The sequence below is a fragment of the Amblyomma americanum genome, chromosome 2 (genome assembly GCF_052857255.1).
Source record: "Amblyomma americanum isolate KBUSLIRL-KWMA chromosome 2, ASM5285725v1, whole genome shotgun sequence".
NCBI lineage: Eukaryota > Metazoa > Arthropoda > Arachnida > Ixodida > Ixodidae > Amblyomma > Amblyomma americanum.
In genome coordinates this window covers 16,937,873-16,962,854 of record NC_135498.1, presented here as the reverse complement: position 1 = coordinate 16,962,854, position 24,982 = coordinate 16,937,873, and the positions used below count along the sequence as shown (strand labels likewise).

Below are 24,982 nucleotides of genomic sequence, written 5' to 3'. Positions count from 1 at the left end.
ATACTCGACCATTCATTGGCCCTTTCAGTAAGAATGGCACTACGCAAACGCATTTCTTCCGACAAACGTCTTACAGCGAAGCGCACTGTTTGAAAATTCAACAGATAACTCAGTAGATTGATTCAAAAATTTTACACACAGTCGCGGCACCAGCAGCAAAAAAAAATCGTTTTCAGTAAAAGTGTCATTTCTCAAAACTGCACGGCCCGTGGTCTGCAACCTCAGAGGGCCTGCGCCCACCAGCCTCATTCAGTAAAAACGCCGCTGTCTGCATGTTTGAATTCTAAGCCACCTCCTCCCAACAGAGTCCACGCAGCAGCGAAACGAAATGCGGCGAAATCAAATTCATCGACAAAATGGGACACCTGTCACTGCAAAAACGAATATCAGCCTGACTACGCCCACTGCAGGACAAAGGCCTCTCCCATGCCTCTCCAATTAAACCTGTCCTTTGCCAGCTGCGCCCACCGTATGCCTGCAAACTTCTAATCTCATCCGTCCAGCTGACTTCCTGCCGCCCCCTGCTGCGCTTTCTTTCTCTTGAAATCCACTCCATTATTCTTAAGCACCATCGGTTATCTGGCCTTCGCATTACCTGCCCTGCCCAAGCCCATTTCTTCGTCCTAGTTTGGACTAGGATGTCATTACCCACGTTTGTTCCCTCACCCATTCTGCCCACTTCATGTCTCTTAATGTTACACCTAGCATTTTTTTTTTTCGTTGAATATGTAAAAGTGAAATGTAAAACCTATTCTGCGCTAATGCAGATTTATTGCATCACATCGTATGATCACCGCCGTATTTTTTTTTTCGCTGAAAAAAACTGTATGCATACATTGTATGAATTTTGGCTTCTTTTGTTCCTGATTGTGTTATAAGCTAGACATATGTGTTATTTATTTTTCTAACTTGCATGTTGACAGTCTAAACATGTGCAAAAAATTGATTTTTTTGCCACTGCCTTGCGACTGTACATTAAAGCTGAGCCCTTCGTCAGACAAACTGGGCTTTTGCCCCAGCTGCCCGTTTCCTTGGGAACAAAAGCTGAGAATTGGAATTGAAAAAACTGCCCAATCCCACTCCGTATCCTCTGATATGCAGGTGCGGTACGCCTGTAAAGCTCGACCGCTCTTATGTACAGGCATGACCAGTAAGAAAGGGAACAAGTTCTCTGCACAAAATTGCGAATTTTTTGGTTATTTCTCCAATAAATTTGAGAAATACTTTTTTCTATTATGCCATATGAGGAAAACTAGTAACAAAAAACACAAAAACTCTTGTCACGCATAATTAGTGAGTAATCAGTAAATGAATGCTTGTTTCCTCACATACTGCTCACGACAGTACCAGGCTGTCGTTGTGCCATCTCAGCACCACCATTTTTATCGTCACTCCCCTGTGCTGGTATCAAAGTGTTCAGGTTCGCGGTCACAAGCAGGTACACATTGTTTCTTAGTATTATCGGCTTGAACCTGCAGGTTTGGCAGCGGCTTCATGACCGCCTCGGGTCTTCTTCTCAATAACTACATGGACGCCTTCGCGAAGCCGGGCAAGCAGTTCGGGCTGGACATGTCTCCAGCTAACCAGATTGGCCCAGCCAAACGACCGATGACCTCCATGGTGCCCAGCGTAATCACGACCTCGGCCACGCCCTCTGATCTGGTGGGCGCGTTCGGTAGCAGTGGCGGGCTTCCGGGCATCTCGGCGTTGGCTCAGGTAAGGGCTATCTCCACGGAGGTGATACTTTAAAGAAGATTGAGCCCAGCGACACACACTTTGTGAATTAACACGGGAGTCTTGAATAATAATAATAATAATAATAATAATAATAATAATAATAATAATAATAATAATAATAATAATAATAATAATAATAATAATTGGTTTTTATGGAAAAGAAATGGCGCAGTATCTGTCTCATATATCGGCGGACACCTGAACCACGCCGTAAGGGAATGGACAAAGGAGGGAGTGAAAGAAGAAAGGAAGAGGTGCCATAGTGGAGGGCTCCGGAATAATTTCAACCACGTGGGGATCTTTAACGTGCACTGACATCGCACAGCACACGGGCGCCTTAGCATTTTGCCTCCATAGAAACGCAGCCGCCGCGGTCGGGTTCGAACCCGGGAACTCCGGATCAGTAGCCGAGCGCCCTAACCACTGAGCCACCGCGGCAGGTAAATTTCTTAATAATAATTGATTTTGGGGAAAAGGAAATGGCGCGGTACCTGTCTCACATATCGGCGGACACCTGAACCGCGCCGTAAGAGAAAGAATAAAGGAGGGAGTGAAAGAAAGGAAGGAAGAAAGAGGTGCCGTAGTGGAGGGCTCCGGAATAATTTCGATCACCTAGGGATCTTTAACGTGCACTGCCATCGTACAGCCCACGGGCGCCTTAGCGTTTTTCCTCCATAGAAACGCAGCCGCCGCGGTCGGGTTCGAGCGTTGAATCGCTGCGGCGTTGATTTGCAGCTGGATGCGTCCATGTAACGAATTGTACCGGTAATTAAAAATGTAAGATTTTTAGATGGCACTCTGTAAAACCCGAGGTAGGAACTCGCATGTGCTGGCTGCAGCGGTAGCCTAGAGGTCTGAACATCCGCACCGTAGGCGAGAGGTTCGGGGTTTGATCTCCGGAGCCCCCGAGTAGCCACCGGTTTTCTAACATGTACAAGCTTTCCCATGGCCTGATGCCCGGTTTCTCTGAGCTTAAATGCTTGGGAAAATGGGGCTTAGACCCCAACTCGTGTATACCAAACACAAAGAAGGCAGGAAGATATGCGATTTTTAACAACATAAAACAAATTGAACAAGAGTTGAGGTGGGAGCGTTAGTGTGCTCCGCCAATGTTTGGGCAAGAGATCCTGTTTGCCCTGTTTTGTGCAGACCAAAAAACTTAGTCTTGCCCTCCTAGATAAAGCTTCCCTTGCCTGATTAAAATCAAATCATCAACGGGTGCCTGCTGAATGTCCCTAGTAGCTCAAGGTTCGTGCAACAGCAAATACGTGACAAACACAGGTAATTGAGACAATCTGTGTTAACCTGTCTTAAACCTCCAACACAGTCGTTCTTTTTTTCCTTCTTTTCTTGCTTTGGTTTTACCTCAGATTATACCCTCGAGCATTGAGGCAACATTGGCTATTTCACTCGCTTTCGCGCGCCGGCGATTTCTGAGGCGGCAAACTTCTGTAATTGTTGCGAGCTAACTGTTACAAACTGATGTCCCGCGTTGCAGCTCATCACATGCACCCGCAAGTACGCGCTACCACGGTGCGTCTGGAACGATTCGCTCGTGCAGCCAACTTTCCGATCCACCACACCCAACACGGTGTTCACGGAGCCCAAAAGGAGGGATTTCGACCCGGTGGGGAAAAAAAGCGTTCATTACCGCTGCTCATTGCTTAAAGCTGATGTTCGAGCGTAGGAAACTGCAGTACAGTGCTGCACTACCAATCGACACTTGTAGCCACATAGCATAGTGGGCGAGTTGGTATTGCATCACGCTAATTCTTTGGGAGACTCTTGTTCGTCAAAGTTGGTTGCACATTTGAAATCTTGTCTGTGCACTCCCTACTTTGAAAACACTGTTGTGCTGTGTCATCATAAAGAGCAACTAGTGCGGGAAGTAGTAAAGACTTATCATATCTTCACAGAAGGTGACTCGTGTGTGAGCAGCACTTCGATGGCCTTGTCTAAGCGCGAGGTATGGCTGTTGGAACAACGTGGGAGCCTGTAGGTGCTTAAGATTCAGCAATTGTTATTTACTTTCTTTGTATGTTAGTAGTTTGTGATGATGACGTGAGGATGTGACGCAGTGATTAGAGATTATTTATATGTGGTCTTCCGATTAAAACAGTCAGTTGTAAGTCAGCGCTTGTCCGTGTATCTCCTTTTCTGGTCCTTGGTTTTAGTTGCGCTGTTTCGTTCCTTAAGATGCAATAGACACTGTTCGTTAAAGGTACAGACTTTTTTGTCTGTTAGATGTTGCCAGCATGACGTTGCCTTTTGCTAGCTACATGGGTAGGAAAGAGTGGGGCAAAACGCTACACAAATTTGCAAATCGTCGCTTCCTTTTTATTATTTACACGTATGTCAAAAAGCAAATATTGCCGAATTATTGCCCATCGTCCTGGCATCGCGCCCATCGAATGTGAAAAGGCCAGCTGAAAAGTAACACGGTAAAATTTACCCAGATTTCAAAACTCAAAATACCCACCACGCGGAGAAAAATGAGACGCCCTTCTAAAATCAGGATATTAGGTTTGGTTTGGTTTATGGGGTTAAACTTGCCACAGCGACTCATACCATGACGGATTGTCGCTTCGTTGGGGAGGAAATTTTGACTCTCTCTTCTGCTGCCAAAATCCCCTCCTCAACAAAGCGAATGTCAGTGATAGTCTGAGCGACGCCGTAGTGGAGGGTTCCGGATAATTTCGACCACCAGGGGTTCTTTAACTTGCACTGTCATCGTGCAGTATACGGGCCTCTAGCATTTCGCCTCCATCGAAATGCGACAGCCGCAGCCGGGATCGAACCCGCGTCTTTCGGGACAGCAGCTGAGCCCCATAACCTCTGAGCCATCGCGGCGGCTTAAAATCAATGTATTCATTATCATCATCATCAGCCGGGCTACGCCCACTGCAGGACAAAGTCCTCTCCCCACATCCCTCCAATGTGTCCCTGGTCTGTGCCAGCTGTGGCCAGCCTATCCCCTATAAATCAAGGCATCACTGATTCTTTAAATGAAAGCAGATAAAGGCGGCTTGATGTACATTTATAGAATCTTCGAGGCCCCAATCAAATTCCAGACACTGCACTCAGACGCCAGCCCGGCACTGTTTTGTTCCACGGCCCAATACAGCCTTGGCATTTATGCAGCCCTGTCTTGCGTGTAGCCCGGCTACGCGATATTTTTCTAATCTCCTGCCTTCGTCGCAGTTATTTTTTCTCTCCTTTAGTCTCACATTGGTTCTTTCGATCAGCCCTCTTGAATGTACACGCGATCTGGTTCGAGTCCTAACGCGTAAACACGGGGATTTGAATATGATTGTAGGCGAGATCGAAAAGAGCTTGCTCCATTTTTAGAACGCGTTATACAAGCAGCTGTTGATACCCACCCGACGGAGTGCGATGCTGAGGTTCGAGAGACTTTTTGTGCGGTTACTGCCTCTCATATTCTCTCAATCGCTTCTCTGTTCTGTGGTAGGCGCCTTTGGGAACACCAAAACGATTGGTGGCGCCGGCCTTGCTTGTTTCTCACGGAGCTTATTTCGCATCTCTTCTGCGTGCTATTGGCATTCGCTGTTATCGTTTCAGACGTTCGGACTATGCTAGAGAGCAGGGAATCAAGGGTAGAGCTTTACAGCGAGCAATAAAACCATTATCTCTACTTTAGTCTCTCCAGACCACCAGAACGTCGCGTTTTGCCCGAGACGGAACCTGCCGCTAAAATAATTTATCACAAAAGCACGATCCATCAAAATTTTTAAAATTTGCATAAAAGAAGACCAGCATTTGTAATAATCAAATAATTTCGTTAACCTAAGACGCCAGTTTGACTCAACCGGTCAGTTTTGAAAAATTTGGCCTGCAGAACTTAATGTCATTTCGACCGCATCATCGTTCACCGAGGCTCGCTTTACAATTTGTTTTGTCTGTTTAAAAGAAGTCAATGTGGTCAACATTAAGCTCATTTCTAGTGAACATGTGGCGGGTCGTACCTGCTGAAAATCAAGTTAATAATTTCGCAAATTTAAAAGTTATGAGGCGCTAAGTAACGAACTGTCGCATTTTTCGCCACGTCACGTTATAGACTACTCTGTCCGTATGCTTGCACCGCTATGGCCAGAACACGCAATTTTCAGTCATCCATGCCTCAGGCTGTTGCATCTCCTTTCCTTGGTGCAAAGATTGCGGCCAACATTCCCATTAAAATTCAGCAAGGATACGTAACCAATCATGGCGGCATATATTGTGCGGACTATAGTAAGCGACGATAGAAAAACTGGGCACGAGATATGTTTGAAGGCCCTTTATCGAGTTGCATTACGCAGGAGCTATCTTGTTCTGAGTTTTCTGTCGCCTTTAAGCTGTAACTTTCGTCCCGTTGCCACCCGAATGTGTGTACCATTGTAGGAAACCTTCGTTTAATCTTACAGCACTCATTAATTATACCGGTCGATACGTGTGCATGAGAACTACGGCAGTGCAGTACAGTTGCCCACACCATGCTTCAATTGCAGGTAAATGTAGCTTCTTAATTTAACTTACCACAAATGCCCGGCTAGGCGTTGTCAAGATAGGCTCTAATGTAGTACCTGAATAGGGCAAGAGATCAAAAAATTCTAAAGAAGTGTCTTGGGGCCATATCTCTTAATTGCTGTGCCTGCTGCATTTACTGAGCAGCGCCTTTTGTTGTACGCAGAGAGGAGCTTCAGCTAATTAGTATGCCTGGCCGCTCGCTAATTAACTCCCATTCAGGGCAGTGGCTTAGAAAATGCAGGTCATTCTCTTCGCATGCATTCAAAAGGAAGGTAAGATTCCATTCAAGCGTACAAATCATGGATAACTAGTCTCGGACGGCTTTCAGTGAGTCCCTTGTTATGGGCGCGTTTCCAGATATTCAAATGCGCAATCACTGAATACGTTTGCAATATCCACACATATTTAAATTAGTTTTCTGTTTCAGAAACCTGAGATCACTGGAGTGGCGAAGTGTCTTTTTCGAGGGTGTTTTACTTTTCTAGGCGCATTTGTAAGAAACGGAAACGATATGAAAGGCGGCAATATTCATTAATGTAGGCATTCATGTGCTTTTAAAAGGACTCAACGTTGCGTCAAAAGCAGCAGGATGTCCGCTAGACTTGTGGCGACGCACTAAAGCAATGACACGTAACTGAAAGAACAAAAGCGGCGGGAAAATTAAGGTACATTTGAAATTTAGGAGCCTGATTTGACCATGGGTGAATCGAATGACGATGGGAATGAGTGAGGAGAGGGTATACATTCCGCTGAAGGCATCCCGAATGTTTTCTGCGCGTATGCTCCGAATAGATGAGCCCGCCGCAGGCCTGCACAGAAGAAACCTAAATAAAACTTTCAATAGCCTCTCCACACATTATTTTCTGCTTACGAACCCAGGATAAGACTGCTCGCGCGCAGAGAACTAGAACCAGTCTTTGAACGAAGGCACAAAAAGTGTGTCAAAGATCTGAACCAACGCGCGAATTCGCAGGCGTCCATGCTTCGCAAGCTGGGGAACAGCGTGACGGAGAAGCAGATTCTAGCATCGGCCACGGGAATCCTTGCCACAAACAGCGGCAGCTGACTCGCGCCTAACGACACCAAGCGCGTCGACGGCAGTCGCGCCGGCGAATGACCCCGGCAAAAAAAAAAAATGTAAAATCGTGTTTCAGCTAACACGCCCGGTGAATAAACACAAATATTTCTTAGGCCAGATTGATGCTCCGGCTTTGCTGTTAGCTCGTTACCTGGCATTTCTGTTATTCACTGGAGAAAACGATAAAGTTGCGTTTGGTTCGGCAGCGAGGCTCACTCCGGATGATTTATAAAGCTTTTAGACTGTGAAATTTATTTTAGTTGCAGAGAAAATAAAAAGGAAAACAAACAGTGTCACTTCTCACTGTAGGTAGGAAATGGCATCGTGTTGAAGCGCACATACACTACAGACCTTCATATCACCTCAATTACAGGGTATTTTAATAGCGAATTTCTGTTTTATTAACAATTATCTCGACATGCATGCGGACATACGGGCGTGTATGAAAATGGCTGGCGCATGGTAGTTCTCGGAATTCGGATCATTATAGCGCTACTACGATTCCCAACGAAGCCATTGCGCCTTGTCATGAGGCGAGCTACTCATGGACGTCGCACCCTCGACCCGAGAGGATCAACGTCTAGGTCGACGTCGTCCACGTGGCCTCGACTTACATGGATGAAAATTACGAATATTGCCACGTTTTCCATTGACCAATATTCAAACTCGACAGACCCCGGTCCTGGATCGGACCCGCTGCTCAGGATTGGCCACGTGGGCAGCTTCATACAACCAGTGAGCGGCCAGTGTGTGACAGAATCATCGCTATAAACAGTGACGATTCATAAATAGCCGAACACACAAAAGGACACAGCCACGACCGCGGAGTCGCGAGCTCAGTATCTCTTTCTCGCCGTACATCGTTCTGGAACCATGCCGTGCTAAATGGTTCGTGCTTTTTATGTTTACTGCTTCAACAGGAAGCTCCCTCATTTGTGGGGCTGCAATCAGTAAAATAATTTTTTTCCGTTTTGGTTCAGGCTGCAGGTTTGTCGGGAGATTTCGCGCCCGAGTAGCAATTTGTGGTCTGGCTCGCTCAGCCAGAAATGCGTTTGGAATCAATACCTGCCTCGTTCACGCGACACAAATGGAAAACTGTCCTCGTATGCAAAGCTCACCGTCAAAATAGCCTAAGAATCACGCTGCGTGGTGTCGCTCTCTGTCGGAAATTGACAAAACTAGTACCACGAGAATCTTCCTGAATGACTTTACTGACTTACTGCCATGCCTTCTGCAGCGCAGTGGCTTTGTATCAAGTGACTGTTGTAAAAAAGTTTGTTTCGTACTGACGCTTCGACTGAAGGCGGACGGTACAGTTCTGACTTGATTGCAGTCAAAGAGCTCTCTCTCTCTCTCAAGCATCTCTCAACTAATACGAAGCAAAATTTTACGCTGGCCCCCGGCGCCTCCGCGCCCCTCCTCCTCGAGCTTCTACTCTCTGCCATTTCCGGCAGATGGAGACACTGATCCGCCGAGCTAGCAAGGGCGCGATTTTGAGTGCCGGCCTGGTGAACTAAAGCGGTTCTATAGCACGAACCACGCAAATATCGATGCCAAAATGCATCACTGTACCAGAGAAACTACAAAATACATTCTTTGTGCAAATTTTTACCTGCACCATATCGGCTGCCTCAGACGACAAAAATCAATGAATGAAAATTTAAATGTTTAAATATGCAGTTTAGCCTGTATAAAGGCTGGCCAGACAGGCATATGCAAAGAGCCATAAAAAATATTGTTTTTAGTGAAGAGCCGCAATATACAGGAATGCGTGAACTGGCAAATGGCAGAGACCACAGGCGAGACCAAAAGGAGGAAATTATAAAGAAAGCAAAAAGAAGCGCGCCTGCCTTGAAGAATCGCGCGCTCTTGGGATATAAAGAAATGAATTTATTCGGCGAATCTGTAAAAGAGCAATAGTACTGGGCTTCACGTTTACAACCGCTGTGGTGTGCTTGGGATACGCCACAATTTCGGCACTTGAAATAAAGCAGAGGACAGTCGATAAGCTTGCCTTGGGGCACATGGAAACACTACTAATGAAACAGTTCAAGGTGATATGCGGCGATCAATATTCAAAGCGCGTAAGACAAAAAGTAGGGTGCAGTATGAAGAATGGTTGATGCATATGAATGAGAAGCTATGTGTGACAAAAATTTTCAGGTATTTATACCAATTCAGTATCGATACTACATGAAGAAAATGAAAATAGAATATTCCATTCTCGAACAGTCTAGGAAAAAAACAATGCTTTGAACAAATAAGTTCTAGTTCTGAATTGGCGCACCTTATCATCTTGATCAACTCGCTGGCATGTGTAGTGTGGGTGAAAAATATGCTTTTCTCTGGGACTAGCAACTCTTATAACAGATATTATGAAAATAATTCAAGCCTTAGGTTTCTCCTCCGCACATGAAAAGTTTTCCATTATGATTCCTGTTTTACGATAGACATACTAGATTGTTAGACGTAGCATGCCTCCAAGATCTGAACACTTTTAAATTTACATATATCAACATCACTCGGCGGGTCCCATGCAGTACATGCATATTCTAGCCTAGACCTAAGGTAAATTTTAAGCAGTGTATCTCTAGAATCTTACGGAATCATCCTCGTGTTACGACGCGACAAAAATCAACATCTTACCGGCTCTCCCAAAAATATGATCAACATGCCGATGCCAACGCAGTTCTGAAGTGATAAGCATGCCTAAATACTTATATTCAAGAACAGTTTGCAATAAATGGCCGTTTATATTCTAGGTATATATTTTGGTGCATGGTTTTGTTTCTCAATACATGTGCATTGTTTTTTGCAAGTTTAATTTCATGGGCTACTGTTCACACCACTGGAGCACTATATCTATGTCTTTTTATAAAGCACGTGAATTATAAGCATTTTTTTAAGTTATCTATACACCGCACAATCATTGGCGAACATGCGCGGGCGGGAAGTAACATTATCTGATATGTCATTAATAAACACAAGAAAAGGCAGAGGTCCTAAATTTGACCCTTGTAGAGCGCCTTACGTGAAGGAAGTTACATTGGAATTGGCTCCATTTATTATTACATAATGAGACCTTAAACCTAAATATTTTCTGATCCAGTCAACAATTTTCACATTCACAATTGAGCAACGCAGCTAGTTAACCCTGATCTACAACATCAAAAGCGTTTTTGAAGTCTATGAACACGCCATCATCGACGCTGTAACAGTCCAAGGCTTCACATACCCCGTGAACAAACTCGGTTAGTTGCGTAAATCAGGATGTGCCTTGCCGGAAGCCATGTTGGCTCTGAATCAGTATGAAATTGAGGCGGTTCATAATGTTTCTGTATAAGACATGCTGCATAATTTTACAGGCACTACTCATTAAGCAAACAGGGTGCTAATTGGAGGCTCATTATAGAGGCCCGGTCTTATGAATCGGGACCACAAACGCAACCTTCCATTCGCTTGAAAGGGAACTGGTGAGCATAGATTTCCTGAGTAAGGGGGCTAAGAATGGCGATGCGGAGAGTGGACATACCTTTAAAGGACCGTTGGACAAATCATCAGTGCCTCACGGTTTAGATGCATCTAACCGCTGAAGAAGTGGGGTAGTTTTCTTTTCATATATTGCTATGGCCTCCTTTACAGTATTAAGCTGAAATGACGAATAGGGAATGTCGCAGAAATCGTTAAAGTTGTTTGCCTTTTCGAGACTTCCTTCAGTAAGGTGGTCATCGTACGCCAGAGAGAGAATGCCTACATTGTCATTGCCATTCTGGTTAATGCATCGACAAAATTCCTTAAGGTTCTTTTTGAAACTTGACGAGAAAGAGTCAAGGAAGCCTTCTTTAGTTTGTTTTAAATGGCCACCTGCAGGTCGTTGCTCACAACCACCAAGCTTGTCTCCAAGAATTTGCGTTTGATTTTATAACTTTTAAAAAATCTTTCCCGTTTGTTACGAAGGTGCCGCAAATTTGTATTAAACCGCGGTTTATTCTTGCAGCGCCTCGATGACTGCACCAATGAGGGAACAAATTTTTTCTGCAATTCTAACATTTAGGCTTTGAAAAGAAGTCATAGTTCATTACCACTGCACGTTTCTGACAACGCCTCAATCAGTTAAATATGAGCTTAGTAACTATAGCAAAAACAATTGGTACCTTGACGTCATTTTGTACCTATATAGCGGTTTAGTATATTTGCTACTACTGGTAAGTGTTCGAAAAAGAAACTTATGAAAAATTAACTGCTTTGCTTTTCCTAAATGAGGCATACTTTAGATACAATTAGGAGCCTGTTAACCACAAATCTCGCAGCGTTAGTGTTTATAACCTCTGGCTGTGGAATGAAGATAAATGAGATATGTCAATCGATTACCTTGTATATGAAGGTACCAAGGCTATGTTGGAAGAGTACAGTTACCGAAAGTATTTGAAGTGAATGGAGTAAAGTATGATCGTTTGAATCGAAACAGCTGCACGTCATTATTCCAACTGCTTAATTCTGGACTACTTGTAAGGTAGTCAAATGAGTATTGTAAGCGTTACCCCAGAATACTATACAAATAAGAGATGCGAATGGATGAACAAGTTGTAAATTGTCATTGATGCAGACTAAGTAATTTACAGAAGAGTTCTGATTATAACTTTTAGCCTATAAGCTATCATGAATCTGATTTTATATGGTGATCCAATTGTATTCCTAAAAATACTGATTACTCGCTGACTGGGGTGAAGTGTGGTCCTATAAAAATGGGAGGCGCATATATGAGCTGTAGTTTAGGAGATCTAAATAATACAATGGGAACAACCACGTTGAAATTCTATACCAGTTTAACCGGTGGTTAAATGTTACATAAAGCTAAACCCTCACCTCGAACAGTGACCACCCGATGCGTGGACTGTCGATATACGGTTATTGAGACTTGACAAATGAATGAATGAATGAATGAATGAATGAATGAATGAATGAATGAATGAATGAATGAATGAATGAATGAATGAATGAATGAATGAATGAAAATTTCCAGAACCGAATTCTTAAGGAAGCTTTTGAGATCTCTAGTCCAGGACTACAGTGAACGCAGATCACCTGTGATTATCACCGTGAACAACAGCCCAACGTCAGCTGAAACAGTTGGCCACCACGAAAAGGTTGCCAACGGGCCAGTCAGTCTGCCTGAAAATTTCCGAGGAAGGCACAAATATTTCAAAGAACACTCTAACGAATCTCCACTGAAGAACGGGAGGAACAAAACAAAATCTGCTGGCTAGGTCCTCGTTTCTTGAAAGAAGAGAAAGAGGTTCGTGCGGATTTCGCGAAGACGTTTTCGGCAAAATACAGAAATGAAAAACCTCCAATTTCAGAAACAATGTCACTTGCGATGAAACTTTCGTTCCAAGTTAGTCCTTCAAAACAAAAAGGAGGGCATATTTGGGTCCTAAAAAGCAGCGCCACAACAGGCAAAAGCAAGGCGGATGAAATCCTCCATCGAAGTGATGCAACCATCGCGATTTAAACTCAGCCATTTATTGCCCAGGCAACATTAAAACAATTCACGCATAATATAGAAAAGTCAGTTGTGACGGTTACTTGCTTTTGCTTAGCAGCAACTTTTGTGAACATCTGTGATGATCAATCTGTTAATCAGTGTATTGTAAGCGCCTGTTTCATTATTTTTTATTCTTTTTTGCCATATAAGGCTGCTATTGTACTTTTTTTTTGTAACCATGTGCCTAAACCTGAAATAACGCCGACCACGACTGAAAGTAATCTGAAATAAATAAAAGAACGCGAATTTTTTTTTACTCAGGGTAGAACATCGGCTGCCGTTTCGCAAGCATAGCAGGTGGGACGAAATTGTCCTGCGCCCGCCACGGGTTCGGTGCTGGGTGCCGAGGATTCGCGTAAGGGCGGGAAGGAGGCTCGAAGAATGAGGTGCCAGCGCCGCGGAGACACCAAGTCGGCACCGGTCTTTGACGGCCTCAGCGCATGTAAGGAGTGGCAGACGACTCAAGGATAAAACCTCAGCGACCTGTTCTTGTATGAAGCGCCGGATTGACGAAGCGGCAGATGGCATAGACTCCTGAGCAGTCGCGACAACTGAATTGCCACTTCTTCTTGTATGAAGGCCTTGATCTCATCAAGTATCGGAGACGGATCGCCGTCGGGACCACTAAATGCCAACCCGGAAAGGGACTAGACTGGCACGCACGAGCGGCGAGTAGAAGCCCGCTGTTTTTTTGCAAAACGTCCTACGTTTGACTCACTCCCTCCATTACCCCTTCCATTACGGCGCGGTTCAGGTGTCCGCCGATATTTGCCCTTCCCTTACGGCGCGGTTCAGTTGTCCGCCGATATTTGAGACAAGATGCACAGCTTAATGACTACAGCAACGGTTTGGGGGTTATTGGCAAGTAACATATGGAAGGCACTGTCATGTATGCCGATCGACAACTTGCTAATCTTGTCGGCTTCCGGCATAGATTGATTTATGCACTTACAAAGGTCAGCAACTTCTTCCGTGTAACTCGTAAAGGGCTCGCCAGACAGCCGGGCACGAGCACGGAGCCGCAGTTTGCGGACGGCTCGACGGCCGAAGACTTAAAAGAAGTCCAAGTAGGAAGGTCGGCCTCGTCGATCGGTGCGGAACCACAAGCTGGCAACATCAAAGAGGACATTGCCGAGATTGGTGGCATCCTCCCACTTATTGCAGGCGCTTACTCGTTCATAGGGCGATAAGCAGTCGTGGACATAATGGTCGACATCATGCTCCACTGAATATGCTGGAGTCACGCTGGCGGAGCGCTCCAGAACAGACGATGGTATGAGGAGAGACGTGGGTGACAGTCAGGCTGGTTGTTGTTGTTGCTGCTGGCCTCTGGTGGGATTAAGCAGGGGGGGGGATTAACAGAGGGGGGACTGATCGAGGTGCGTTGCTGATTCAAACAGGAGAAACACATTGACGTAATTAAGCTTCAGTCATTGCTGAAATCTGAGTTGAAAGTAAATAATTTAGAAAATTACAATTAAGAAAGGAATCTCTCTGACGGAATGATGTAATCATAAAGAGACTCGCACGCTGGTTTTCGGACGTATCTTCTGGCACTTGGCCCAAAGGTGAGTGTCCTCGGGCATGGCCGGCGTCGGGGGCAAGGTGCGGCTTCGAAGCTCCAGCCTGAGAGGAAGGAAACGCCCGCTACTCCGCTAAATGTAACAAGGAGTATTATCGCGCTAGTCTCTGGTATCGGGGAGCGCCGACAGAACAGCCCTAGTGCTGCTGTTGTAGTTGTTGGCCTCTGGTGGAATGGGTAGCGTTCGTTCAGCAACAGAGCAGTGCGAGGTCGTCCGCGTCTTCTTCAAATCCAAGCGAGAGAGAGAGAGAAACCCTTTATTAAAAAGCAGAGGTCTTAGTCGACTCGCAGCGGTGGCTCAGTGGTTAGAGTGTTCCACTACTGATGCGGAGTTCCCGGGTTCAAACCCGACCTCGGCGGCTGCGTCTTTGTGGAGTAAAAACGGTAAGGCGCCCGTGTGCTGTGCGATGTCAGTGCACGTTAAAGATCCCCATGTGGTCGAAATTATTCCGGAGCCCTCCACTACGGCACCTCTTTCTTCCTTTCTTCTTTCGCTCCCTCCTTTATCCCTTCCCTTACGGCGCAGTTCAGGTGTCCGCCGATATACGAGAGAGATACTGCGCCATTTCATTTCCCCAAAAACCAAACAAATGGGCACTGCGTTTATGCTGAGGTGCATCACCAAGTATTAAATAGCGAAGTCGTATACAAAGGGGACGAGAAAGTTCACTGCACGAAGACTGCTAAATGATGAGATTTTCGGAGATATTAGAATTTTCCGAGTAGCTCAACGCCGGCAAAGGGACTTAACACACAGTTCCCTGTTGCACTTGGGTGAGCGGCTCCATGTAATGATAATATTGTTCACATAATGTACACAGGCGGCATACGCTGGGCATTCGAGCAGAATAATATGTCGTATTGTTTCTCTTGAGCCACGGTTGTCGCATTGCGGACTGCTAGCCTGTCTGAAATTGTCAGCTGTTTGTAAATGCGGCGTTCACACGAAGACGACGGTAACGAATTCCAGATTGCGTGCGTTTTTATTTATAAGAAGTGTTAGGCTTATTTTTCGATGCATCGTTAACACGGACGAGTGGCTATTATATTCGCTGCTTCCTTAATTACTAGGAAGTGTTTTAACCGTCGGTAATGACATCGTACACTATTTAATTAGTTTCCGCATATTCCCTCCGGTCCATGAATTCAAACTCCACCGAGTTTCCCCGGCTTCGAATGCGTTCATTATTTGCGACCTTGTAAAACGTCTGTTTACTTCAAAAAGATCTTGTGATGGAGCGAGCAAGCGGCGGAGGCGCTTTTCGAGCGAAAGCTCCGCAAACAATCCTGGGAAAGCGCGGTCTGCGAGGCCCGCGCCCGGACACGCGCGAAAAAGCACTTCGCGAGGCGACGGGTGCTTTCCATTGCTCTCGCGGTCGATTGTCGTCCGCGCTGCGCCGTTTAACCATAATGCATTTTTTTAACGACAGATGAAACTCGGAAATGCTTGCGTTCTCCGAGTTCCCATGCTACGAGTAAGATTAAAAACTCCCTGTCGCAAAACCAGAGAGAATAAGTTTTTCCTCTTCCAACATAAATTCTTCAATTCTTGTACTAATTTAGGGTCTGACCTTGCCGCACCGAAAACAACTTTTTTTCGTAACAAAATAAATTCCTGTCTTTGCAACAACGCCTTCTGTAGTATTCAGCAGTCATTAAAGATTCCACGTGGGGATCTCTAATGTGCATTGATATCGCACAAAAAGGGAAATAAAATTGTTGGGGAAAGGAAATGGCGCAGTATCTGTCTCATATATCGTTGGACACCTGAACCGTGTCATAAGGGAAGGGATAAAGGAGGTACTGAGAGAAGAAAGGAAGAAAGAGGTGCCGTAGTGGAGGGCTCCGGAATAATTTCGACCACCTGGGCATCTTTAACGTTTACTCACATCGCACAGCACACGGGCACCTTAAGCGGCAACTCGATGCACACATCCTAGGCGTACGGCGGAGCGCCTACGCGCCCAGCGCCGCGCCGCGACGGGCGTCGAAAAAAAGCATCCACCTCCATGCTCCCTGTGCTGGCGCGTTCCCCCTCTCGAGCCGACCGAAGGAAAGGACAACTTAAACCGCGAAGAAAAGTTCCAGGAACCTGGATGAGCTTCAAGTCATACAGAAAAGAGTCCCGAGAGCCCCGCGGTCCTCGTATTGTTGTAAACCGGACCCTGCTTCCGACGCGGGCTCAGGCGCGGATATCTGACATGGACAGATATCTGCCCCTGCTCATGCCTGCGCGCGCGTCGCGCTTTGCGCATGCGCAGACAGGATCCAGCGTACGCCCGTGCGCGTAGGCGCTCCGCCAGTAGGCGTAGGATGTGTGCATCGAGTTGGGGCTTTAGTGTATCGCCTCCATCGAAACGCGGCCGCCGCGGTCGGATTCCAATAGGAAATATCTCTTGGGAATTTTTTTTAGATTATAGCAATGCATTTGACTGCATAAATCACAGCATCTTGTTTCAAAAGCTTGAATGTTATAGAATAACATGAAAAGCATTACCTTTATAAAATCTTATCATTTAGAAAACATTATGTCCAAATAAAAAATACAAGTCAGCTCCGTGAATTGTCTCCTGCGGGGTTCCCCAAGGGAGTATCCTGGGACCATTGCTATTTAATCTATACATTAATGATATAATAAGTATGGATACGAGTGCTTGGTTCAAAGTTTACGCTGACGATGCCAGTTTGTTTTTATCTCGCGATACTAGCAACAATTTAATAAACAACGCGAGCATGCTCTTGGAGAAAATACTGATATGGTCCGGCAAAAATCTTCTCTCTGTAACTACTGTAAAATCTAAGGCACTATTTTTCACCCAAACTCAAAAACTGCAGTGAACTCGAAACACTATTTTATAGCAATGAACAGACTGAAATAGTAAGGTCATTTAGGTCGCTTGGCGCAATATTCACCCAAAATATGTTGAGATGACTACATAACCTATGTAGCTTTAAAACCATTTAGAGCCATCGGATTTATGGCGCGTTTCAGAAGTTGTCTTCAGGAAAAAGTAAATGTTTTTCTTTAACATGCATTGTTTCGCTCACATTTGAACTGTAGTGCCCAATGGTGTGTGGTACCGCTACACACACCAGTCTGAAATAAACTAGCTTTTCTTGAGAAGCGGGCTCTCGGAATTGTTTATAACCAGCCAAACAGACACCCCACTAAAGCCTAGTTTTTCAGGGATAAGCTTATCGACGTCTTGAACGTTTATGCTTATAGACTCCTGCGCGCCTGTAAGATAGAAAAGCGAAAATGCACGAGCAATGTAACGGACTTAGCCCGTATTCAGTTATTTTAACGGACAGGTGCGGACAAAATATTACGGAGCATGCATGCATCGGCGTTTGAAAATTTTCTCACGTGTTCTGTGAAGGAGATTAGTGTGCCTTCTGTTCATACACGAATGCGCCAGTGACGTGCGCTAAGCTGCGTAAGAAGTACGTCTTAATTTTCTTTAGGTAAGATGTGGCGGGTGTTCGAATCACCTAAGCGTGCTCCGTAATATTGTGGGCGGGACTGTACCTATCCACGCTGTGCATATCTACACTGGGTATTACCGCCCACGAGAACAAACGGTGGACGCCAAAGTGTTACATTTCAACTCCCATTACTGCTTAAGAAGCTAACTGATGCGAATATAAACGTAGAGGGCATTGGCTACACAACCCTCCTCGACTTCTTCCTCCGCAAAACTTCCCTTTCTTAGTGTCTATTCGTGATGCATGTGTAAACGTTCCCTTGTAGAATAAGTGTTGTACAAGCGTGGTTTTAGTTGCAATTATTGTTGTTTTGATGCGTGTTTTCTTTTTCCAAGCGAACTGCTTTTTCGCGCTTACATTTAAGGCAGCTTTGCCTGTGTATTGTTTTTATTTGTTTATTTTTTGACCTGTTTCACTGCTATCGCGATTGAAATGCCGTCGCATGCCACTGGTTACTTGCTGTAAAGGGGATGGGAACATTGCCAAGCGTTAATCGCTTTTATTCCCACCCCCTCCCCCAACGTACTGGAAATAATTATATATATATATATATATATATATATATATATATATATATATATATATATATATATATATATATATATATATATATATATATATATATATATATATATATATATATATATATATATATATATATATATATATATATATATATAACGCTCGCAAGGTTCGCTTACACACAATAAACATAAATACCCCCGAGAGCAGCAGATTGGACAGCCGTCGCCGTAGCTCAGTTGGTAAGAGCACCGGACGCGATATTCGGAGGTCGTGGGTTCGGATCCCACCGGCGGCATGGTTGTTTTTTCTGCTGCTCTATATGTGATTTTCATTGAGCGATAGATTAAAAAAAGTATTATTATCCCATTGATTAGCACAACACATTAAAAAAATTAAAAACATTCCCCTGTGCACCGTGGTTTCGGTGACTGTTGGCTCCCTTCATAAGTTTGTCAAACGAGCCCCTCACTTCCTTTACCTTGTCTGCTATATATATATAACGTGAAACGTTTTCAGGGCTAGGCGGGCAATACACTTGAAAGAAGACAGATGTAGTGAAGAAACACAGATGTTTCTTTACCACCACTGTCTTCTTTCAAGTGTGTATATACATATACATATTTACAAAATCCGAATAAACGTTGCTGTCATACTGGCCTGATTACATAGGAGTTACATCCAGGCGTAAACGGTATTGTGCATTCAAAGCACTGTCTATGGTGGTACCCACTTAAGCTCGGGATCATGTGCTGTCGCTGCTCACACCGTACGCCTGCACACGCACACGCCCCTTTGTTTCTCAACAAATGACGGCTTTGTAAAGACGGGATTACTTCCGCGACCGGCGTTCCTTTGTTTGCGCTCATTAAGGCGTTCTTCCGAAAGCTTTAACTAAACAAAGCGCGCGAAAAATATTTTTTTCACTTTCCCCTCACAACGAAGCAAGTGATCCCATGTGTACTGCGTTTATTTTTTCGGGCGGTAATCGCTCTAAACGCATTCAGAAGCGCACGGCACTGAGGGTTCCGCATAGTACGGTTAAATAGTACTTATATATATATATATATATATATATATATATATATATATATATATATATATATATATATATATATATATATATATATATATATATATATATATACACACAGTGAAAATGTCACAACTGGTTCGACGGTAAACCGTCCTGCTATGTGCGCCTTTGTGTTTTGTTTCAGTGTGTTCTGGTGTTTTCCTTTTTGTTCTTTTCTTGTTTTCCGTCTTTTCGTTATTTTCCCCTTGTGCTCGAACTTCTCGCTTCCGCAGAAGGAAACCTTTCTTGCTTAAGTATTCTCGGCGAAAATCCAACCCTCTCAGCTCTGCTGCATGTCTGTCACCTCTGTATTTTAACTAGCTTTTTTTAACTTGTTTCACATCCATTCTCCTTTCCCCTTAGTGGACGCCGACACAGAGAGAGAGAGAGAAAGTGTCTCCTTTCCCTCTGCATTTAGGACCGTAAATACGCACATCTGTGTACTCATTCGACTTAATCCTGATGAAGGACGGTCCATCGTCTGAAACCGTTGGTGAATAAACGTAGATAATCGAACCAGTTGTGACCTTTTCACTGTGCAAGTTTTCACTGGCCCGTTGAGCAACCCTGACTGCTTCCACTATATATATATATATATATATATATATATATATATATATATATATATATATATATATATATATATATATATATATATATATATATATATATATATAAACAGACACACGCAGTAATGTTACCAGCCTCATTTATCTCTCTCGTAGTTGCCACAGACTTAATTACAGCGAATTTGAATCAACCGTCAGAAAGCCGACGCCATGGAAACTCCGCTCCGTTTTCGGATGAATGCTGCGCGTGTTCAAAAGTGTAAAAAGAAGCTCAGGTTGTGGCTGTTGTCGCTATCCAGGCGTAAAAAAAAAGTGTTGGGGTTTTAACGTAGTTAAACAGAGTAGAAGTACGTAAGCATGTGCTTAGCCTGGTTGGCTCATGGTTTTGCGCTTCCGGGTTGCCGGCACTTCTGGTGACAATATTAGTTCATTAGCAGTATTAGTTAATGACGAAGACGATGTGCAATGCACAGCGCGAGAGTGTGTTGCAGTTTAACACGAGACGGTTTGTAACACGAGGATGGTTGCTTTCCCGCGTGCTTTTCGTTTTAATTACCTGAATACAGGTGAATAGTCATCCGATTTTTGGCCGATCACCCAGTGTGGGTATGTGCCATCTTTTGATAGGCTAACAACAAAAACAACACGAGACGTGATTGGCCGCGGCGATAGCATATAGTGCTCACGTGCAGTGGCCTGCCACCGGTGGTTCGACTCCCAGTAGCGGAAGTATATACCTGTATTTTATTTATTTATGGTTTGACCAAGTTCGCCCTCAAGGCCAAGCTTTATACAAATTTGGTGAGCAGGTTTGGCCTCGTGAAGTAGTGCTATCGCTCTAAAAAAAGCTGACACATGTCCATACTGCAGGATCGGCTTGGAATCGGGTGGCTTAAGTCGGTCTAATCACGATTTTTTTCAAGAAAGGGAGGTGTAAAACATAGCAGTGAAGAAAAAACCAACTTGTTAGCAAAAAAAATACGGTTGTAAAATAAATGAATAACACACGACGTTGGTCGTAGCCAAGTAACGAAGTATACAGAGGCGTCAGTTAGTCAGATACACTATTTGAGCAAAGAACAGCGTTGAGACAGCACACAGAAAAATTCGAGGACAGGACGCGCTACTCCTGTCTTCGCCTTGTATGTGTTGTCTCATGTTGTATGTGTTGTCTCTTCGGTCACATAGCCAGGTAAACATTAAACAGGAACGTAGTTCGAGCTGGAGGTGCCAATAAATGGTAATTAATTGGAAATTTAGTCCAGTCGGTCTCGGCTCTGTAACATCATTGTCGGCGGAGCTGTCCCTTCAAGCGTGGCGCGGTGACGGCAGCTAATCGCATCCGCAGCGCTGAAGCTGTGCACCTTTCAGTTAGTCAATCTACGTGCTGACTAAGCAGCTTCTACGAAACAACTGTTGTTCACTTGATGGGGCCTTTATGATCTTCATGGGTCATAAAATAGAGCGCTGTAAATCAAGTTCCTCAGCCAATGAGCTGCCACTTCTTGGGCGCTTCGCAAACCATATAACAATAAAAAAAGTAAAAAGATAACGAAATTGAAATTTCAAGCTTTTCCTCGCTACCTTATATTTATCGAGCTCTCCAGCATCCAATTTCTAATGAAGACTCGTTATTTTTTTGGCAGCGTTTAGAGTACCCCATACTAGAACAGCGCTGTTATCTAGAGACGGTTTGTAAATCTAAAACTCATATTCTTAGTAGAGTAGTCTATGCTTTAAATAATAAATTGCAAATTACCGACTTGACGTAGCGGCCAAGGAGCAGGCGGCTATTGCCGGCGTTTATAGCATTTTGCGTGTAAGGGCAAAGGGCTCTGAATTTCCTCTCTTACACACCCGAGAAATAAAAAGCAGCCGGGGCCATTTGCAGGCATCGACGCCTCACTCAATGATATGAAAATATAAAGCCGAAATGGGGCAGTCATTAAGCGTATTTTACGGTCTCTGGACGATCCAGCGCTGATTGTGGGGTGGCGAGGGGGCATGGAGCGGGGCGCCATCTGTAGAGAGCGAGACCCGCGCCGCCTAGGAAGAAAGAGAACAGCAACGGACCGAGTAAGTACGTGTTCCAGGCGTTAGTTTCGAACCAGGGCACGCATATGTGAAGTAAGCTTGAAGCACTTCGCTCCGAGCCTAGAAACACCTTCGCTGCCATTAGGACGTATTCCGAAGGCGTCGGCCAATGGAGCGGGCAAGCCGTAACGGCTCGGGCAAATGATCCAAGTTTGCCCCCTACCACCATCACCCCCCCTTTCCGTTCGCTTTGGTCACTAGAGTGTTTTCTCTTCTCCTCGTGGCAGGCGTATTTCTCCACCACCCGACACATTGTTGGAACGACGTTTTAGCGGCACTAAAACAGCGTCGGACGTGAGCGGGCCTCCGTTAACATGCCGCCCTTTTATGGCCGCTTTGACCAGAACACGGTGTTCCGCGTGGAAAAACAGCTGCAGTAAAGAGGCACATGCTCACTGAGCTTGGTTCTTGTGTGAGCGGGATGGCAACGCATGCAGGCGGCGAGTGTGACCGCAACGGGTCGGTAGACAGGTCTAAGGGCACCTGCGTGAAGGGATGGCGTCAATTAGGCGCAAGCCCACTTGATGAGGCTTGCCAGTGGGGTGGTCTTTGGGTATGAAGGCCACGGAGACGCAAGAAAATGCGTTCTTAGTGACTGGACGACCTTCGGCTATTCAGTTCGTTTTGACGACTTGCGTCTGAGGTGAGGTATATATGTCAAGAAAGTTTAAGGTTCGCTAATTATCAGGTGCGTATTACCGCCTACATATCTGTACAGGTCCCTCAAATATGAAAGGTTATAGCACAAGCTAGCACAAAAAAGACAAACGTTCTGGTTATTTCTCCACTACACTTGAAAACGACTTTTGGATATTATACGCCAAGAGGAAAACTAGGTACAGGCCAGTACAAGTGAGCTTTTCACGCAAACTTGCGCAGTAATCATTAATAGAGTGCAGTAATAATTAAATGAGTGCAGTAATCGTTAAGTGAGTGCAGTAATCGTTAAGTGAGTGCCCAAACTTCGTCCCCTTTCAAACTGGAGAGACCTTTACGTGCCCACGCCGAGGGAAAACTGACGAAGTTTCCGTTTGAGACATCATCTGAACGGGAAAAAATGGATTGGCACAGACGTCACACTTTTACGGCTAAATGCAATGGCATTAGAAGCCCCATCAGAGAATAAAAGCGGCGTCGTGTGTCGTAAAACCATCTGATTGGTCGACGATGTGTGACGTCACAATGACGTCTCTCGTCAACTCAAACCACATGACAAGGAGGGGGACGTTACAATTACTTTACGAGACCGGAAGTGGCGTCACTTGCAGCAAAGGAAGCAACAGCTTTTAATGATATAGCATTGCCAATGCATAATCTAACTACGTGTTACTGAGTTTTTTTGTGTGTGTTCGCTATTTCTCAAGCACTTAGCCATCAGCAGAGGAGAACCAGACACAAGGAAGAAACACACAGACGTGGATGAGGCTGCCTCATCCACGTTTGTGTGTTTCTTCCCTGTGTCTGGTTCTCCTCTGCTGCTAGTTTAAGTGATCATTCACTAACTAGCTCAACAATCCAACATATTTCTCGAGCCCTGTGAAAGTATTTGCTCCCCCATTGCATATTGGGAGTCTGACCAGCGCATGCCTTGACGACTGTTGGCGCTTACCTCTAGTCGTACTAAACGTACAAAATCACAGCCGGAATGTTACCAGCCGTTGAGAATACCAATGGATAGTTGTAGATAAGGATGCCTTCCTTATCTGTTGCCTTCCTCGGAGGTGCTGTTTAAACACTGCTTTTTTTTTCCTTTCTTTACTATCATTTATATTTCCCGTTACCAGCAGGAGGAAGGGGAAGCGGGGCTTTCCAGATAAAATATTTAGTCACGGTGTGAAAACAGGCACCTCTTCCTCTGCTAGCGCAGCAGTCAAATGTAAAACATGCGAGTGGTTTGATCTGAGAGACCAGGTGGCACCTTTCCCAAGCGCATTTTCTCTCGGAAAATCGACCAACGTATCGACGAACGTTTTGCATCCATTGGAAAAACCGGTGGGTTTCTCATGACAAACAGGTCCCAACAAAAAACTTCAAACGTTCCGCGGACGCTTTGAACAGTAAAAAAAACAAATAATATCTACCACAGACGTAGAACAGGGCAGAAAACACTAGTTGCGCTGCCGGAAGCGTGATGTACAGTCACAAGCTAATGTTTACGGGATGCGCGTGCTCAGCGAGAAATTTAGTGTAGCGCCACCTCACGTGAATTGCTGCTGCCGACTATATTGTTTTCTTTTTCTAGCCAATGCAGCCAGGGTCCCATTTATGCCCACACTGCGATTATGCGAATGGTTGCGTCCCCTGGATTTTTCTTTCCGAATAATGGCTTCAACACTGCCGAGTCGAGTGTTAAGTGGTCAAGACACTGCACACTTTATCGAGTCACACAAGGATACGATTTACACGGGTTGTGATCCGAGGCCGAAACTCCTATAACCAAAGATATCAAAACTTTCCCCTGAAGGACGTTTCCATGCATTTTTTAGCGTTCTCCACGTGCCTGTCTGTTACGTCCTCGTCTTCTGCACTACGATAGCTGCTTCGAGCCCAAACTCGCACTGCTCTCTGGTTCTTAAACCAGTGAACCAATGTTCCGAGTATGAGACTCGTTACGCAATTTACAGCTCAATAGAACGTGCGTTTCTTGTGTGAAATCGCCTCTAGGAAGCCAAGATATTTTTTTCAGGTCACTGTCTATGTTCACTCCTATGGGTAAGCTTTACCATAATGGAACCACTGCCTCCTCCAAAATAGTCCCTGAGTTCATCGG

The 24,982-nt window shown here is 44.9% G+C and overlaps 1 protein-coding gene across 1 annotated transcript; it reads left to right on the top strand.

Moving 5' to 3' along the window:
• The first annotated feature begins 1,611 nt into the window (after positions 1–1,611).
• Positions 1,612–7,422, top strand: LOC144118353 (uncharacterized). The gene is made up of 3 exons (XM_077651304.1): positions 1,612–1,716; positions 3,236–3,364; positions 7,235–7,422. The coding sequence occupies exons 1-3, from the start codon at positions 1,618–1,620 to the stop codon at positions 7,325–7,327; spliced, it is 321 nt and encodes a 106-aa protein (XP_077507430.1). The 5' UTR covers positions 1,612–1,617; the 3' UTR covers positions 7,328–7,422.
• The last annotated feature ends 17,560 nt before the right edge of the window (positions 7,423–24,982 follow it).

Coding starts and splice junctions, on each gene's coding strand:
- LOC144118353 (XM_077651304.1), top strand. CDS start 1,618: ATGGTGCCCAGCGTAATCACGACCTCGGCCACGCCCTCTGATCTGGTG. Junction 1,717..3,235: donor GCATCTCGGCGTTGGCTCAG/GTAAGGGCTATC, acceptor CCCGCGTTGCAG/CTCATCACATGCACCCGCAA. Junction 3,365..7,234: donor AAAGGAGGGATTTCGACCCG/GTGGGGAAAAAA, acceptor GCGAATTCGCAG/GCGTCCATGCTTCGCAAGCT.